The 18,944-nt window shown below is 43.1% G+C and overlaps 1 protein-coding gene across 2 annotated transcripts in view; it reads left to right on the top strand.

The window, feature by feature from the left end:
* The window catches only part of clmpa (CXADR like cell adhesion molecule a), a 44,534-nt gene extending 25,989 nt beyond the window's left edge, over nucleotides 1-18,545 (top strand). For both annotated transcript variants that reach the window (XM_039678006.2, XM_089126253.1), the window contains 6 exons: nucleotides 9,013-9,170; nucleotides 9,830-10,028; nucleotides 10,928-11,095; nucleotides 13,117-13,239; nucleotides 14,412-14,553; nucleotides 15,486-18,545. In XM_039678006.2, coding sequence (XP_039533940.1) covers nucleotides 9,013-9,170; nucleotides 9,830-10,028; nucleotides 10,928-11,095; nucleotides 13,117-13,239; nucleotides 14,412-14,553; nucleotides 15,486-15,819 — 1,124 coding nt within the window. In that variant the 3' untranslated portion in view covers nucleotides 15,820-18,545. The remainder of the gene's footprint in view (nucleotides 1-9,012; nucleotides 9,171-9,829; nucleotides 10,029-10,927; nucleotides 11,096-13,116; nucleotides 13,240-14,411; nucleotides 14,554-15,485) is intronic.
* The last annotated feature ends 399 nt before the right edge of the window (nucleotides 18,546-18,944 follow it).

The raw sequence follows: 18,944 nt of genomic DNA, 5'->3' as shown, positions 1-18,944 counted from the left end.
AAGACCCCTTCAAATGCGTAAAGAAGTTATTCACCAGGGAGAAGAATGGCACTGTAAAAGCATCTCGAGTTGAGCTAGAGAGATATTTGGACGACACGCATACAGATGCAGAAAGGCATGAGCCTGTATCAATCCCATCAGACATCCCACCAGTACACCGAAGTGGAGAGAGGTAGATCAGGCTGTGAGACAGGCAAGGGCTTCATCATCTCTGATGCAGATCCGCACAAGTGTACGAGAGTGCTTCAGGAGTTCTGCGAATCAGCGGCATTTGATTTTTTCAGGGTACCAATGTCTATAACAAATTTAGTGAAAGCATACTTTGGAGATTTGCAATTTAGTTTCTCAACTCCGGACTTCAGCGCTGCATGGCAATGCTTAGAGGTCAGAATAATGTCAGGATGCACCGTTTCTCCACTGGCTTTTACCATGACAATGGAAGTAATCATTAGGGCATCAAGATGTGTAGTAGGAGGAGAGCGCTTGGCTTCTGGATGCGACAACCACCAATCAGAGCAGACATGACAACCATGACTACAACACTAATCGGTTACTGGGGAAGTTAACGGATAATATTATCTGCCACAATTTTGACAAATGCTTCTTTTCCACAATTATTGCAGGACATTTCCACCTCAAAAAACTGCTTGTGGTTAGTGAATAAAATGCTGTTTCCCACTGAAATGAATTGCACAAATGTGTAACAATGGTTTAATTTAAAAAAAAGAGTTGGTTTTATGGGACTGAAATATAGCAGGTGACATGGAGACTGGTGCTGTCAGAGACATCAGAACTGGGCTTTGATCCTGTGGCTGATCCAGACCAGGTGGAGAGAGAGAGAGAGAGAGAGAGGTTGAGTCCAGCCACCGGAGCTCTCTTGTGATCAATCTTTCCTTTTCATTCACTCCTTTGCTTTTATCATCAGATCTGCAGGAAATCTTGAGGGGTTTGTTGGATTTGCTGAGGCGATGAGATTGCCCACATTTCTTCAGTCCAGAATGTGTGAAATATTGCAGATGGTGGAGTCAATATTCAGCGTTTCGTGCTGCTTCTGTGGATGATCCAGAGAGATCTGCTTTCTACAACACCTCATTAAAGAGGAGCAGGACAGTGTGTGTGTGTGTGTGTGTCTTCATCTGCTGTCAGCTGTGTGTGTTCATCTGAAGTAGAATCTCTATAATGAACAGTGCGCTTCAGCTTCCCTCTGGATGACGAGAGTCGGACTGACCTCAGTTTCACTCGGACTGTTTGAGGCTTTCTCTGGAGAGACGCACATGTTGCTGGTCAGGATGGCCGTGCAACAACCAGTTGGTTTACTGGATTTTAATGAGATATTTTTAGCGCTGATGAATTTAGAGACACAACTTCCTGAAGAGGTTTTTATCATGCTGTGCTTTTAAAACACTCAGTTCATCTTTAATTTCATCCTGTTAACAGCCTAAAAACACCTTCAACAAACTTCAGGACTGTTGGACTTCAGATCGAAAGTGACACTAAAGACATTTATAGGATTTCTGTTTTAAATGAACGCTCTTCTTTTAACTTTCTATTTATCAAAGAATCTGTAAAAATGACTTTTTCCAAAAAAAATATGAAGCTGCACAACTGCTTTTAACATAGATGGAAATAAGAAACGTTTCTTGAGTAGCAAATCAGCATCGTATATTTCTGGAGGAACATGACTCTGAAGAGTGGAGGAATGATGCTAAAAATTTTATTAAAATAGAAATCATGATTTTATTTTAAATGATACAATAAAACCACTATTATAAATTGTAATACTATTTCACAATATTACTGTTTTTACTGTGTTTTTGATCAAATAAATCCCGCCCTCATTAGCATGAGAGACTTCTTTCTAAAACATACAAATAAAATCTCACCAACTCCTAAACTTTAGAATGATATTCTAAATATATTCTAGGACTTGTTAAGTGGTATTACCATAATATTTTGTTTTGCATAATTTGCAAAAATTTCCATAATTTGCATAATTTCTTTGTGAATCAGTTGCAATGCAGACTGTGTGAAAATAGGTATTTTCTTTATTCATGAATTTGGTCTGAGGCAGTTAACAGCAAATAAACTCTATTTTCAAGCTAGTCCACTGATTTCAGATCTAGTCACCTCTATATGTCACTGGCATCTCGTGTAACATCAAGTGTCTCAGTGAGTGGAGCAAAACAACCAAATTTGCTGCTGATATTTAAAAGGCTGGTGTCTACATGAGTCTGGAAGAGTGGTGCAGAGTCGCATTAGTTTGGATTAAAGTGTGTGTCGGGTACCCTACTGTAGCTTATACAGCAAAAGTTTGATTTCTAAACTCCGTTCTGTATCCGATTGTGTTCAACATGTTCTGATAAACAGCAGATGATGACGTCGTGTTGTGTGAGAGTGATTGAGGCGTGCGGTGTTCAGCTGGAGATGATGAGCGTTTGCACACGAGCTCCTCCAGTCCTAATGAGATGCTCATCTTCCTCCAGAGGCCCGGCTGACGGAGACGAGCCGAATCCCTGCCTCGAGGAGCGCTCTGTATTTTGTTGTGCCCTCTTTTCTCTTTGTAAAGCGAGCACCCTGTGGTTTGGACGGCAGCGTAGCGGGCATCAGGTACAGCGTTCACGGGTGTTGATGCCACGAGCTGGAGTATCATCAGCGGATTAGAGACTCTTCCTGCCATCAAAGTGCCGCCCGCAGTCACTGGAAAGAAAAGCTTGGGATTTAATGGGAAGGAAACATTCCTCACCTAACTCCACATCCTCATGCCGGATAACAGCATTAATGCAGCGAAGAGCGCATGTGTACTGCTGCGTTTCTGGACTCTGTAAGGCTGCACCAATCTTTGTGTTTTTTATAGCTCAGGAGACTCGTCTGGGCAGCGGGACATAAAACACAGCTTTAATGCAGAGTGTTTCACTCTAGGAAGATGTTCACATGAGACGCCAGACTTTCATGTGTGATATTAAACTTTTAAACGGCGGCAGAGGAGCATATATCAGGAGAAGGTCTGAACCTCGACAGACAAATGCAGTGTAAATCGTCTTCGGATGAGCCGTCTAAAGCACATTTATCTGTGTGTTCTTGCCTTTCTCCTTTCTCTCAACACACTCAAGCATATCACCGAACACACTCCGCCTCTTCCCGTGTGTGTGTGTGTGTGTGTGTGTGTGTGTGCGCATCTACAGTTTCCAGCAAAGCTGAGTGAGCAACTACAGAGAAACAAGTGCGTTCTCCATTTTCTCAGTGTCTTTGCTGAGTCAAAAGGCCATCGACTGCTCATCACTCCAGAGTAACGCGTTTCAGAAAACTAAATAACTCGATTTTATATTTTCTGAAGAAAAGATTGGGTATGCCGTTCTAAACCTGTACACGTACTTTTTCAGTACTTACCTTTTACTGTTTTCACTCATTGAAATTGCTAGTAAATTTATCAAATACAAAGAAACAGAAATTAACATTAAATGTGAAATTCAAAAAACAATGTATGACTTTCTTCTGTGAAACATAAAACACATTTTATTTATTGTTATTTTTTTGGTCCATACAATGAAAGTCCATGTTGTTTCGACCTGATGTTCATCCATATATGTCTTATTTAAGAAGTCATGCAGGTTTGGAAGGACATCGTAACTCTTAATGGACAGAACGTCTATTTAAATATACAAACAAGCATCGCAGCTTATGAAATTACACTTAATACAACTGATAAAACTAGAAAACGTAGTTGACAGAACTGAAACTTGAGTCAATGAAGTGAACCGACTCACTAAAATGAATCTCATGAAAGTTTGATTTAGCTGTGAGAAAGAATTAATGATGTTTTACTGTCTTTCGTGTGTAATGTTGCTGTTTGAGCATGAAAAACATCTGCAAAGTTAAAAACACGCTCTCTCCAAAGGGAGTTATTTCTATATCAGTGCGCACGCTTTCTGGACTCTGGAAAAGCTTCGACTGTAGTCTTGAGTTTTCTTCCGGGAGTGTGTCACAACATCCCTCTTTAATAATTCACGCAGGCATGAAAAGAGCGAGGCCTGGTTGAGTTGCGTTATAATGTGTTCACACTCGTACGAGGAGTGACATTTCCGTAACGCGCTCGAATCGGGTTGACCAATCACGACACTCTGAGCACTTTTCAGGAGGAGGGGCTTCATAGTTGGCTATCGATGCTTTGGGGAAACACACCCCAGTGCTGTGCTGCAACAACTTAAAATACTGAACAATGATGTGTTTTTGTGTTCTAGTAGACCAGAATCAAGACTTTAGAAAAGGACGTAATAGGCCCCTTTAATTGGAGATGTTTCCTCTGTAGCTGGAAGTGGAGAGTGATCTGGGCTCTGTCCCGCGGTGAAGCCTGGAGCATGGAAAGACTCTGTGTCTTTGGACCGTTTGAAGGGTATGGATGTGATGTGTGCTATTGGCTGCTCTATAATAAGATTGCTGTGATCTGTGGGGAGGAGATTTACTGGAGCACAACTCCCCCTAGGGCATCTTCATAGAAATCTGCTCTCCACCAGCTCTCGCTGCATCTCCGCCAAGCTGCTCGCTTCCTATTGTTAATGAGCCGCTCTTTCACTCTGAGCCGCCGTGAGCCTGAAGGGCTGGAAAACCTCGAGCTGATGCAGAACACAGAGATGAACACTCAGGCATCAACATCCCAGCCTTTTCCAGAACTGGACATGAGCCGGTCCACAGGCTCCGTCCTTACGCTTTAGAAAGAGCTGCACGGGGGCCTTCGTGTGCTTCAAAGATGCCAAACTGCTCGAGAAATGCTTTTGTACACCGATGAGCATGCGCGCTCCGGTAAAGTGATTGGCTGACATCAATATCTTCAACCAGTCAGTGATCAGACCGTTTCAGAATGGAAGATTCATTCTACACCCTTCTTCTTCAAGTCACCTTTATTACAGCACTTTATACAATAGAAATAGTTTCAAAGCATTCAAGTATCATCAAGTATGAGTTCAAATTATCCCGTAGAGCGCAAGATAATCGTAGCATTCAGTTCGGTGTTGAATAACGGTATAAAGTTAATTCATTAGGAAATGAGTTGAGTTCAGCTATCAGCAGCTCTAGTGAAGACAATAGTGAGATTATTGGGCTCGAGTCGCTAACTGGATCAGTTCTGGTGCTGGATGGGAAGTGTCCCTGACTAATCCAGACAAAAACAGAGTCCGATTCCATCAGGAGACCGAGATGGAGAAACCAACGAAACTCGTCTCCCTCGGGGGAATCATCTCTGTTGAACTGTTCATTGGTTAACAGACAGTTTCCTTACTATATACGGTAAATAACTGTGATAGTGTATATAGTGGTACATTTAATGTAATTTTACTGTAAAATACTGTTAAATGAAGAACAGTTTTTGTAAATGAAAAAGAACAAGTCATTGTAGAATTTACAGTGAAAAAATGTAAATTGACATTCCCACAATTCCCTGCGTGACGCTTCACATTTAATGTATTTTTTTTTTAAATAACTGTTTTGTCATATGTGTGTGCCATCACCGCACACCAGGTTTATTGCTATAAAATTATACACGGTTAAAAGTCTGTAAAACCTAAAATGTTGCTACCGTATTTTTACCAGTTAAACTCTGGTGACCGCAGATGCCGGTTTCCCCGTACAGACAGTTAACAGCGAAGGGATCCTGTCAATACAGTACGAGTTGTGTGGAAATATGCAACTCTCAACATATCACACTTTATTTTCAAACCTTTGTATATCACACACACACCATTATCTTAATCTTAACTTCAAGGCAGTAAATGATCCAGATCTGCGTGATTTCACTGTTTCAAAGATGGCCTTGCAGGATTATCTGATCTTATCATTTCCTTTGAAGAAGAACCTGATCATCGTCTGTAAAGTGTCCCATATTAACGCTAACGCTGCAGATTTCACCTGCTTCCATCAGGACCCATTTTAGCTGGCCTGTATTTTAACCCATTTAATATCAAGATAGACGCTTTTGCTGAATAAACGGCCAAAAAAGTCTCTTTGATGTTCTTAAAATATCACATGGTACGACATCATCCAACATTGGAGGAGAAAGGAGATGTTCCACAGGCTTCCTTCAGATTATGAACTGTGTCGTGATTTAATGAAGATGAAGAGTGTTATAATGAGACCAGGCTCTATATTTTTTAAATATATTTTGATCGTTTCTTATAAAACTTGTTTTTTCGAGTACAGCCTGTTAAAGTAGTCATTTGTGTTTTTTCCTGAAGCTTACAGAATGGTAAGAAATGCTCTTTTTTGAAGATTTGGCTCTTGTTTTTTAAGACGTGAGACGAATGAAGCAGAAGCTAAATGACTATATTTGATTAGTCTGCAGAAGTGAAGACGTTTACCCCAAACTGAATTAAATGATTGTATTTAAAACATTCACTGTCTCTATTATTTTACTAAAGCAGAACGCAGCAGTGTGCTCACTCGGATGTTTGGTGATTTGTCTCCCATCATCAGGAGTGTTGGTGTAGCGTATGGCGGAGGTGTAGAGCTGTCTGGCTGTTTGGGCATTATTTCTGCATTCAGAATGCATGCTGGGAATTAATTAGCTTGGCCTTCATTTATCTGCCTCCCTGTGTTAATGTAGAGGAGTTCAAACGCACATGGCGTATTAAAGTACAGTAGCGGCGCTGTGGGACGCCCTCGCCCTCGCTTTATCGCTCCATGAGCAGAACATGTCTCGTGATGGGAAGCGCTGGGAGGCTGTGATGGTTTGGATTGGAGGAAATTGGGGTTGTAACACACATTAGCACACATTCAGTTCGCCCACAAATCAGTATTGGAGATAATAAAACATGGCCGTTCATTAGGCCAGAGGAGAGCTGGTCAGACGGAGCCCGCTTTCTTTTCCTCCGTCTCCTGATGGAGTTGGGGTTCCTGCCACTGTGGCCTTTGGTTTGCTTTTTTGGGGACACTTAATATTCAGTAATATTATGGGTTTGACTTGCATGGGAACGGAATAGAGCTGGATGACGACGGCACTGTTTTCTGCTGTATAGCGGAGTCGACGTCGCTTATAATTGATGAATTGTGTGAATCAACATTGACCTAAACAGAAGTGAATAACAGCACGGCTGTCTTCTGAAGACCCAATCAAACTCATTTCATAATTGATGAACTCAACTGGATCTACTCCACTAAATAATGACACTATTGTGTTTGTGAGCTGCTTTACAGCACATTTTAATTAGTCCCATATTTGATGAAATGTATGTGTTATTTTCCTGTTTATTATCGTGAATCTGCTTTAAATGGATAAATGTGATTGGACTGGACCAAATCTCCAGCATCCGCTGATGGTCCTGTCGCTGCCGTGTGTGTTATGGAGAGGGTTGTGTGTTCAGTGTTCAGTGTGTGTTATGGAGAGGGTTGTGTGTTCAGTGTGTGTTCTGGAGAGGGTTGTGTGTTCAGTGTGTGTTATGGAGAGGGTTGTGTGTTCAGTGTGTGTTATGGAGAGGGTTGTGTGTTCAGTGTGTGTTATGGAGAGGGTTGTGTGTTCAGTGTGTGTTATGGAGAGGGTTGTGTGTTCAGTGTTCAGTGTGTGTTATGGAGAGGGTTGTGTGTTCAGTGTTCAGTGTGTGTTATGGAGAGGGTTGTGTGTTCAGTGTGTGTTATGGAGAGGGTTGTGTGTTCAGTGTTCAGTGTGTGTTCTGGAGAGGGTTGTGTGTTCAGTGTTCAGTGTGTGTTATGGAGAGGGTTGTGTGTTCAGTGTTCAGTGTGTGTTATGGAGAGGGTTGTGTGTTCAGTGTGTGTTCTGGAGAGGGTTGTGTGTTCAGTGTGTGTTATGGAGAGGGTTGTGTGTTCAGTGTGTGTTATGGAGAGGGTTGTGTGTTCAGTGTGTGTTATGGAGAGGGTTGTGTGTTCAGTGTGTGTTATGGAGAGGGTTGTGTGTTCAGTGTTCAGTGTGTGTTATGGAGAGGGTTGTGTGTTCAGTGTTCAGTGTGTGTTATGGAGAGGGTTGTGTGTTCAGTGTGTGTTATGGAGAGGGTTGTGTGTTCAGTGTTCAGTGTGTGTTATGGAGAGGGTTGTGTGTTCAGTGTGTGTTATGGAGAGGGTTGTGTGTTCAGTGTTCAGTGTGTGTTATGGAGAGGGTTGTGTGTTCAGTGTTCAGTGTGTGTTCTGGAGAGGGTTGTGTGTTCAGTGTTCAGTGTGTGTTATGGAGAGGGTTGTGTGTTCAGTGTTCAGTGTGTGTTATGGAGAGGGTTGTGTGTTCAGTGTTCAGTGTGTGTTATGGAGAGGGTTGTGTGTTCAGTGTGTGTTATGGAGAGGGTTGTGTGTTCAGTGTGTGTTATGGAGAGGGTTGTGTGTTCAGTGTTCAGTGTGTGTTATGGAGAGGGTTGTGTGTTCAGTGTGTGTTATGGAGAGGGTTGTGTGTTCAGTGTTCAGTGTGTGTTATGGAGAGGGTTGTGTGTTCAGTGTGTGTTATGGAGAGGGTTGTGTGTTCAGTGTTCAGTGTGTGTTATGGAGAGGGTTGTGTGTTCAGTGTTCAGTGTGTGTTCTGGAGAGGGTTGTGTGTTCAGTGTTCAGTGTGTGTTATGGAGAGGGTTGTGTGTTCAGTGTTCAGTGTGTGTTATGGAGAGGGTTGTGTGTTCAGTGTTCAGTGTGTGTTATGGAGAGGGTTGTGTGTTCAGTGTGTGTTATGGAGAGGGTTGTGTGTTCAGTGTTCAGTGTGTGTTATGGAGAGGGTTGTGTGTTCAGGGAGAAGATCGGCCGTTTGGCTGTTAAACCGTTGTCCAGTTCCAGGAGTTGATCTGAGGGTGTAACAATGATTGTGTCCATGGAGCCTCTGGCCTGAATCATCCAGAGCCGTGTGTGTGTGTGTGTGTGTGTGTGTGTGTGTGTGTGTGTGTGTGTGTGTGTGAGAGCGCAGTGGATGAGTCGCATGATCTCCCCGATGCTCCTCTCTAAACCCCCAATCTCTGCATCCTGCAGTAACGCCAACCAAAGCCCTGCACCTCCTCGCTGGCATCGGGCCGTAACGCCTCCTCTCTCTCTCTCTCTCCACAGTACTGCTGAGTGTGCTGCGGGCGAACGGCCAGACGGAGATGAAGAGAGTGGTCGGGGACAATGCCACGCTGCCCTGCCACCATCAGCTGTGGCAAGCCGACATCAGCCTGCTGGACATCGAATGGATGCTGCATAAATCCAGCTCACGGCAGACAGTGGTGAGCGCGCGCGCGTGTGTGTGTGTGTGTGTGTGTGTGTGTGTGTGTGTGTGTGCTGGCCTTCGCTGATCTGCAGTGCAGTGCTTTCTGCTGTGATTATGGGATGGCTTGTGTTTCTGTAAACTGGTGCTGCAGTCCTCACTGGGACACCGGCTCTCTCTTACCGTCACCGGTGTGCCTCGATCGCCCCCAACAATTACTTTTATGAGCTAACGATGTGGATTTGGCCCGAGGACAAGTTTTACATTTTAATCTGGCCACGGCTCAAGCGGCTCTCCGAGGGCCTTCCCGACACCATATATCTGACCAGAAGGTTCAGACCTTCCGCCGAGTGAACTTCCTGCCAGACACGAATCAGTTCAGAACTATTTTTCTAAATGGCATGAAGCCTTTAAAGACAGAAATCGATATTTTAGGGGTGAGTTTTTTAGGTGAGAGGGGCAGTTTTGGTGAGCAGAGTAGCTTTACCAAATGAAGTTGAGTATCAGGGACACCAATAGACCAATATAAGCGAGCGCAGAAAGGCCTGATTGGCAGTGACCCCGGAGTTTAGCGCAGGCGTGTGACTCGACCCTCACTGGGGTTTAGCCGAAGCTGGAACTTGAAAAGCTGAAGCAAAGCAGTGTTTATTAACCGGCTGTGTGTCTCCTCTGTTCCAGCTGATCACCTACTCCGGGGGTCGCGTCTACGACCCCAACGACGGCGAAGCTGGACGGCTGTCCCTATCGGGCGACTATCTGAAGGGGGACGCGTCACTCATGATCAGTGACCTCTCGCTCGCCGACTCCGGAGAGTACATCTGCAAGGTCAAGAACGGCGGGAAGTACCACTGGAACACAGTCAAGCTCATCGTGCTCCGTGAGTCCCCGGCTTTAACACACTCCTCGACAGATGCTGATGTCACGGCACCGGGGTGATGACTCTGCCAGTTGGGCCCGATCTTGGCGTGAAATGACATTCAGCGACCGTGACAATAAAAACGACTCATGATCGCATGGAGAGAAAAATCATCACACGTGTTCATCTCCATCATTTATCCGACACACTATAGCTGCGCTTCCAAAACACATAAATCAGGCCGAGTCACTCATTCATGAGCATTACTGAATAAACACTTCTGCTCGCATAGAAACATTATACGTCTGCTTTCCCCCGGTTTTTCTTTTACGTTCCCTCATTCCATCTTTAGCGCTTCGACAGCTGAATAAAGACATTTAAGAGCAACACAAATTTACGCTTGCGTTTGTACAAATGATTCGTAGCTTTGAAACGACGCGCTCGATTCCGAGGGGCAAACATTAGCATTTGTCTCGTTCAACACACAGATAATGTCTTGGCAGAGGCCGAGGCTGCAGTAAGTGATCCTGACAGGGGCGGGAGATGGAGGGCTGCACACACACACACACACACACACACACACACACACACACACACACACACACACACACACACACAGGCAGAATTGCCCTGGCTCAGCAGATCGAGGCGGCAGGAGCAGATGCTGATGGCCGGGGTGGGCAGGAGCGGGGGGTCGAGGACCGAATGGTGAACGGGTTGTTTTACAGACTGATGTTGTAGAGCTCGCCGGCACCACACTGGGTTTTAAAAGGTTTCCTGATGTGAGGAAAAACTCATCTAAATGGGGAATGATGCAAAAAGGGTAAAAGTGCATGTGTGTGTGTGCAGATCTGACTTCACTTACTCTAAACGGCTCGTCCCAAAAGTGTGTTTTACCATGTCTGTTTTGCAACTTGCAGTGAAGCCGTCCAAACCCCGCTGCTGGATGGAGGGCCGTCTGCTGGAAGGAAGTGATGTCAGACTGAGCTGCAAGTCCACAGATGGTTCTGACCCAATCAGCTACAAATGGGAGAGAGTTCTGGACAAGGGGAAATACGTTGGCAAACTCCCTCCTCTGGCGCTCATCGGTGAGCTTGAGCTCTTAGACAGTAATAGGCTTTCGTCATGGACATCTTTAAAGCTGAAGTGTGTGGTTTCTGGAACTAGTGGCACCACGCAGAATTACAAACATCCAGCATATTCAGCAAACGCTCCTTTCCCAACTCAAACTTCACAAACACAGCTCATCTCAGCAGTGGACGGAGCTACTTCCAATGAAGTGTCCAGCATATTAGTAATAGTTTAAGCTGTATTCAAACATTTGAGGAACACCCTGTCTAGAGTGAACACGAGCGTCTCCCTTATTATAAACCGATCCAGTTTATCTGCCCTGTGTACACTGGACCCATCACAGTAAACTATACAAACTGGAACATTTCTCTTTCTGAGTGTGTGCATGATGATGATTTATTGAATCGCAGTTCCCTGTCCTGTCCGTGTTCATGACTCCTGTACCCGAAGCCTAAAGTCTTTTCCCATGTAACGCATCAGTCATGGTCAGCTCCGCCTCCTACACTAGCCACGCCCCAAACGCACGCTGTAGGTTGATTGACAGATCTGTGTGCTCGTAATGTTTATATATATATATATTTATATATATGCCTGGCGGTCTCGATGTTAAACTTGTAGGTCAGATAAACCTCTGAATGACATACTAATAGTAATCAACGAACAATAAACTGACTTAAAAGAATCTATTAAAAAAATTCACCTTTAAGCAGGAGAGGAAATTGTAATAGTGATAATTATTACTAATAGTTCTCTGTGCCACATTTAGATGAAAAATGATCTTTTGGCTGTAATCTGTTGCTCAGGTCTTTATCCGCTAAACCGACTCGCTCTGCTTTCTCGAGAAGAAAGAAAATGCAGCGCTAAGTTTATATTCGGTGTGTGTGGAGTAAATCATGTGGACATCTCCTCTCTGGAGGAGCAGAAAATAGATGAAGACACTACAGGGCCAATTTAACACCGCAAGCATTCTCAAATTAAATTTACATCAATTCCATCAGCATTTTTCACCCCACATGCTTCACTACCTCCTCAATTAGCCCCTCTTATGAGATGGGGTACGAGATGAGACGTCTGTGTAATGCTCTCTGTCCCCGGAGCAGGATCTGTGCATTCAGCTCTACACTTTCAGGAGCTGATCATGTCAGAAATCAGGATGAAATCAACACTAACCATGGGTTCAGTACTGAAGCGTGAAGTGTGTCCTTATCTGGCCCAGTGTGATGAAGTGACAGGCCATGTCAGCCTTTCTCGCTCGCTGTGACAACTAACCCCGGCTTCTCCCGCACCGCACATGCGGACAACTAGCGGGAGCAGCTCCTCTCTATTCACTGATATCAACACTATAACGGGCTCACCATCAATCAGGGTACGACAAAAACATGTTTTGGAAGAAGGATTGATGGATTGAATTAACAAAACAACAAAAGTAAATCCAGACAGAAAACAGGATATTCTAGAAACGGGAGAAACAAAACTAAAATAAACGCGCACATGATATTAATTAAGGACAACATCAGAAAAAAACAAGAGAAACACTGGGGAAAGACACAAGATGACTAAACTGGCAGAAGAAACGTGTTTAACGAGTTGCGGTGGTGATTAACGAGGGTAACATTGGAAACAAACAAGGAAGCAAATGGACACAAAGGAAACAGGAACTAATCACAGGAAGTAAAATCAGGAACAATAAGAACAACAATACACTTCAAAATAAGAGTCCTTAAACACAACACAGGGAACATTGTAGAAATCACCAAATTATCATATTAGAGTGATTTCTGAAGGATCATGTGAACCTGAAGACCGGAGTAATGATGCTGAAAACTCACTGGAATAAATCACATTTTAAAATATTTTAAAACAGATAAAAGTGTATTAACTAAATGCAGCCTTTGTGAGCATAAGAGACTTGGAAGGAAATGTTCCTGACCGCAAACTTTAGATTATTATGGAAGAAATAGGATTTATTGTTTGTCATGTGTGCAATTCTGTCTAAACTATTAACATATTAAAATATCTTTGTGTTTTTTGTCTTAAGATCTGAAGAACCCTGAGATTGTTACGCTGAAAAATCTGACGAAGGAAAGTGCAGGAGTCTATAAATGCACCGCCAGCAATGATGTGGGAGAAGAAAACTGCACTTTAGAGGTCAAAGTTCACTGTAAGTATCTGTGTTGTATGGTTAACTTCCAAACGGCATACTGGCACACATCTCACTGCATACTGGGCCAACCACCCGCTGTTATCAAAGTGTGCACGCCTCAACACGCTACACTGATGACACATTACCTGATTGTGCTTCATGTTTCATTTACCAAGTGACATCCAGTTATCCATTACCTAGAAAATAAGCTAATTAAGCTAATTTGTTAAAAAAAAAAATTTAATTCTTTGCAGTCTGAAAAAACAACAAGCCAAGATGTCACAAATGTTCGACTGCTTTGTTTGTCACACTGAAATGGAAAGTCAAATAGAGTGCATGCTTTGCATTGTGGGATGCAATAGACAATCTGAGTATTGCATACAGGAAATTAGCATACTAACAGTAAACATGCAGCATGACACGAAGAATGAGGATGGGTTTGTGTTTTATAGTGATTCCCGAACTGTGTTTCTGTTTGTTTGATACAGACACAGATGCAAAGATTTATGCCAACTATAAATTCCTATTCTGAGCTGTTTTTGTTTAGTTTAGCTGTTTTATGCTTGCTTCCAACACGTAATTGAATTACCGTCAGCACAAGTCGTCGCTGTATAGCAACCCACAGTATTTCTGAGATCCTGCTGTGCTGTGTGTGATCCTTCAGCTCCATTTAACATCCAAATAAAGAAATCATCCTTTTTTAACACAGCGTTCATTGATTTAATCCCTTCCTCCAAACCTTTCTCAAACTGCACTGCTGCATAATTAAATATCATATGATGGAATTAGAAGAAATAATTAATTATGTGGCAGAAAGGAAAAATAATTCATGCAAAAAATGTCATATTATTAACGGAGGGAGCGCAGAGAGGCTGATTAATGCTGTTTGCGGGAGTATTACACTCACTCCGTCAGGTATCTGCAATGCAGAGGCTGGCTGTGTGTTAGTCTGTTCTGAGCATGACAGCTTCATTTCATGTCTTTTTAAATAAAATAAATTCATAAATTGAGAATCTTAATTTCTTTTTAAACAGAGATTCTCCCACAATTCTGAATAAATAACTAAACAAAAATAGCATGAAATAATTTACATGAATGTGACTCGACCATGAAGCGCACCTCAGCACACACACACACACACACGACTCTTTATAAAGTGGACTCCGCTGTAAGTGTGTGCTGTTTTGCAGACGTGCGCGGAATGGGCGTGGTCGCGGGTGCCGTGGTGGGCGTGTCCTTCGGCGTTCTGCTCATCATCCTCATCGTCTGGCTTGTTTTCCGCAAGAAAGAGAAGAAGAAGTATGAGGAGGAGGAAGCGCCCAATGAAATAAGGTAAACAAACAAACAAAAAACATTTCTTTAAATGGCACGCTTACACTATTTCTAATGTCGAGCAGCTCTATTTCTCTTGGTTAACTTGCATTGATGTCTAGGCTAATTTGCAGGTGTCCGGATGAATTATGCAGGTTTGGAGGATGAGTGAGCATTAACAATGCAAATAACAGCAGATACACACATCTACACTGCTCTCGCTGACACGTCATTCCCCTAGTCTCGTTAGCCAGTAGCCTGAAAGGTTTAAACGTATTTGAGTGTCTTTATATATGATTTTCAAAATACATTTACATACACTAAACAACATTATAAACGCAACACTTTTGTTTTTGTCAGATGTCCTTATATACATCATGTGTCTCGCCACCATTGGACAAACAGGTCTGATCCGTCAGTACTACAATTAGCCTGAAAAATTTGGGTAGTCTAGATTTAGACCTATATTTTTTACATCTTCATGGACACCACAATGATTTCCCTCATGTGTTCATATTTTTCCTTGTTATAATGTATGATTTGCAAAAATAAAAACGTCTGCATCTGTGTTGATGAGAGACTCAGTGTATGCGCGTTGTGTACCCGCTACATTATGGCTAAGCATGCGCGCTTAAAGTAGCATTATGAACAACGCGCCACTGACTTTAGACTGGTGTTTTCTGGAAGTGTAAATAGCACCAGGGATTGTTTACGCGAAACACGCCTCCTTATTGCACCGACCCGCCCACTGAGCGCAAGTTCATTTCCTAGTTTACCGACATGCGTCTGTGGAGGGAAAAGCCCGCTTTGATGCATGGATCATTCCTATTTTACACCCGCGCAGTGTATGAAGTCATGTGCGCCAGATGCAAGATAGGGCCCATAGTGTTAAACCATTAAATATATTGATCGTTCACATTTAGGGAAATATATTTTCTCTCTTTCTGTTTCAGGGAAGATGCAGAAGCTCCCAAAGCCAAACTGGTGAAGCCGAACTCTCTGTCGTCCTCTCGCTCTGGTAGCTCTCGCTCCGGAGCCTCCTCCACCCAGTCGATGGTGCACAACAGCGCCCCCCGTGGGCCCAGGCCTCGACTGCCCGTGGTGGCCGCCCTTAAAGAAAGCGGGCAGCCCGAAAACTTCCCTTCAGTCCCACCGCCGTACAACCACACGGCCCCCAAACCCCCGGAGCCCAGCGGCAGCCCCAAACCCAGCCCGGCCAACCTGGCGAGGATGGGCGCCACACCGGTGATGATCCCAGCGCAAACCAAGGCTTTCCAGACTGTGTAGGAATACAAAACACACACACACACACACAGCAACTCCCACATCTGCTATCAGGAACATTCCCAAAGGATTTCCCATTCCCTGCCGAAACCCAGGCGGTCCGGCCTTTCATTCAACATTGGAAAAGAAATGCTTTAGTTGTTTTATGTGCACACTGAAGTGGAAGGAAACCCTCGTGGAGTGTGTGTGTGTGTGTTTAAAGGGTTTAGAGATGTGAGGACTGTGCCTTGTGTTGTTCTGGTGGTTTGAGCAAACAAAAGAGGCAGATATGAGCAGAGATTCGGCTCGGCCTTCACCCAGACTGACGGCCTGTCCACCTGAACACACACTTCCTGTCCTCGCTGGGTTTGGACTGACGGCCTGTCCACCTGAACACACACTTCCTGTCCTCGCTGGGTTTGGACTGACAGCTACACACCTGGAGGAGGAATTCACTGAAGCGGACCTGCTCGTCCGCCCCGTCGAGGATCCTCATCTGCCACTCATTTCCTCGGCCAATCAGCATTTGCCAGGCAGCCCAGCTGGGATCGCAGCCAATGGCAGGACACCCGCTGGGCTCCAGACGCTCTGATTGGCCCAGAAGAGGAGAGATCAACACACCGTGACATAAACAATGACAGTAAATTGGTTTGTTCCTCATTAGAGCTATAAATATTCCATTTGAATAGAAGAATTCCGTATTTAATAGGTATTTATAGGAATTCCATATATATTTCAGTTAAAGTATCTAACGGCATTCGTAACGTGTGTGTGCACAATCCCTTTAAATCATTTACTCACACTCTTCAGGATAACGAGTACAGTATCGTCAGTAATGAGGTTGATTGGCTTCGGCTCCTGGTATATAATTGAAATCAGATGTCTGGTCGGCGTGATGATGTGGGTCAGGCTTATTCAGCGCTGTTTGTTTAGGACTGAAATGTGTAACGGATTACGATGAAACCGTCTGAGCGGGCCCACACACACACACACTCACACACACACACACACACACTCACACACTCACACACTCACACCTGCCCGTGTGGAAACACTAGTTCTACACAGATTTCCAACGGCTGGTCAAAGCTCTACATTAGTGGTTATCAACCTTTTGGACTCGAAGGTCCACCGTTATCCTACTAAATTTAAAGATATTTCTGCTGAAATTTATGTTTTGAAATGTTTTTTTGACATAAACTGGATTTTGACATTTCAAATTTGCATTACAATCCATCACAATAGTTATTTAAAGGGAAAAAGTTCAATTTCAGTGTGTGTGTGTTTAGGATTTTAATTAAAGATATATGTTACGTTTTTAAAAGCATCTTTTGGAGGTTTGCTGAGGCCACTGCTCTACCGTTAATACTTGTATTTTTTTATATATTAAATATTACGGCTGATTTTCTAATGCTTTCCATCTACCAATAAGAATGTAGTGCTTTCTGCTCAGTTTCAGACATTTGATCACGTTTAAATAGTTTTCTTTAAGGAATGTGATGGGAAAGTCTGCAGAGTCTGAATGTTGTATCGCTGGCTGTTTTGGGCTTTTTTCCTCTTTTCAACCATTTATTTTTAAGATTAATTGGATTATTTGCTATTTTAGCAAAAGACACAGCATTGTAACTGCAGTAGGTTAGAATCGTTCATTTATATATATATATCACATTTGTATCCTAGGTTACTCTAATGCCGTTGAAAATATATTTTCTCTGTTATTCAGATGTTTTCCCGTCTAATATTTCAATGTTTGTTGGATTCTCGTGCTCACAGAGGCATTCGGCCCAGAACCAGAAATGTGCTTTTTGAGTTGCCATTAGTCAACAGCAGGAGGCCATAACATGAATTCGTCCCCTCTAGTTTTTTACGTCTTCGGAAACGAATTAGACGGACGAACAAGATGTCAGAAAATATTGAAAGTGACAGGTCACCCTTAAGGAGCACAATGTCTTCTTGCCGGATAATCACGCATTGAACAAGACGTAGATGTCAATGCTCTGAGAGGAAAAGGAACCAAAGGCTGACCTTATTTATCTCAACCCAATCCTTCACAGCTCTTCTTCAGGCCGATGCAAAAGCACCCCGAATGTGCACCAGCTCCATTGATTTAGCTTCAACCAACGTCTCGGTCGATTCCCCGGCTTTGACGTCTCTTTCCCCGCACGGGGACGTGAGGAAATAAAGTAATGTTAGTCCGAGTACTTCCCTCCTCGTAACCCGTGTTCCTGTCTGCTGTTGATATGTGCATGGCTCAGTCGAGTGTGTGTTGGGTCGTCACGGCTGAGATGTTACACACCTGCATACGATTGCTTGAGAGAATGTGCATCTAAACACGACTGGCGACGGACCTGCATGACAACGATAGCTAGAGAAAGGCAAGTATTTTGGCTCAGTGCTAATATCAGTACATTATATAGCCTACTAAGAATCGCATTATAAAAAAGGATTTTGGTTAACTAATGTAAATACTTTTTGTATTTATACGCCAACTTTCATTAAACCCAATACACATGGAATGAACTGGTTCTTGTGGATGATTTGCACTTGTACAGTAGTGTGCTTTGATGCTTTGACTGCATGAGTAAGGAAACCATGAGCCATTTCCCTCTGTCGTTCACAATTATTAGTATTTTTAAACATTACTGGCTATTGATTGATTGGACAAATTACCTTGTACATATTTCCTTTCATTTCAAATGTATATTTGTACAGTATCTTCCTTTGGTTTGTAATAAAGCATTAAATGACAAGCCAAATAAAACAGTGTCATCTCTGTCTCAGGAGATTCCCTCTCTCAAATGCCTTTCGTCTCTGTGGATTAAAATCAAACTCGAAGCAAATCTAAGTTATCCACGACGAGGCTGTGTAAGAAAAATATTAATATTTAAAACTTTATAAAGTAAAATAAGTAGCTTCCAGCCAAACGAACATACGGATTCTGAAAGTGTAAAGCGCAGAGTAATGCGACGTATTTAACGCACGGATCCAATGAAACACAAGCGTTATCTTTCTCAACTGCATTCGCTTAGACATAACCGACTATGTTTGCCAGACAGTGGTATTTTTTTTAACATAATTTTGTATGAATTCATTCATTCAAGCGACAGAAGACATCATTGCATTGTTAGAATATAAACGTTACAGGCTAA

Source organism: Pimephales promelas, chromosome 23, assembly GCF_988280905.1.
Source record: "Pimephales promelas chromosome 23, fPimPro1.hap1.1, whole genome shotgun sequence".
Lineage (NCBI taxonomy): Eukaryota > Metazoa > Chordata > Actinopteri > Cypriniformes > Leuciscidae > Pimephales > Pimephales promelas.
This window is presented reverse-complemented; position numbering and strand designations above follow the sequence as displayed.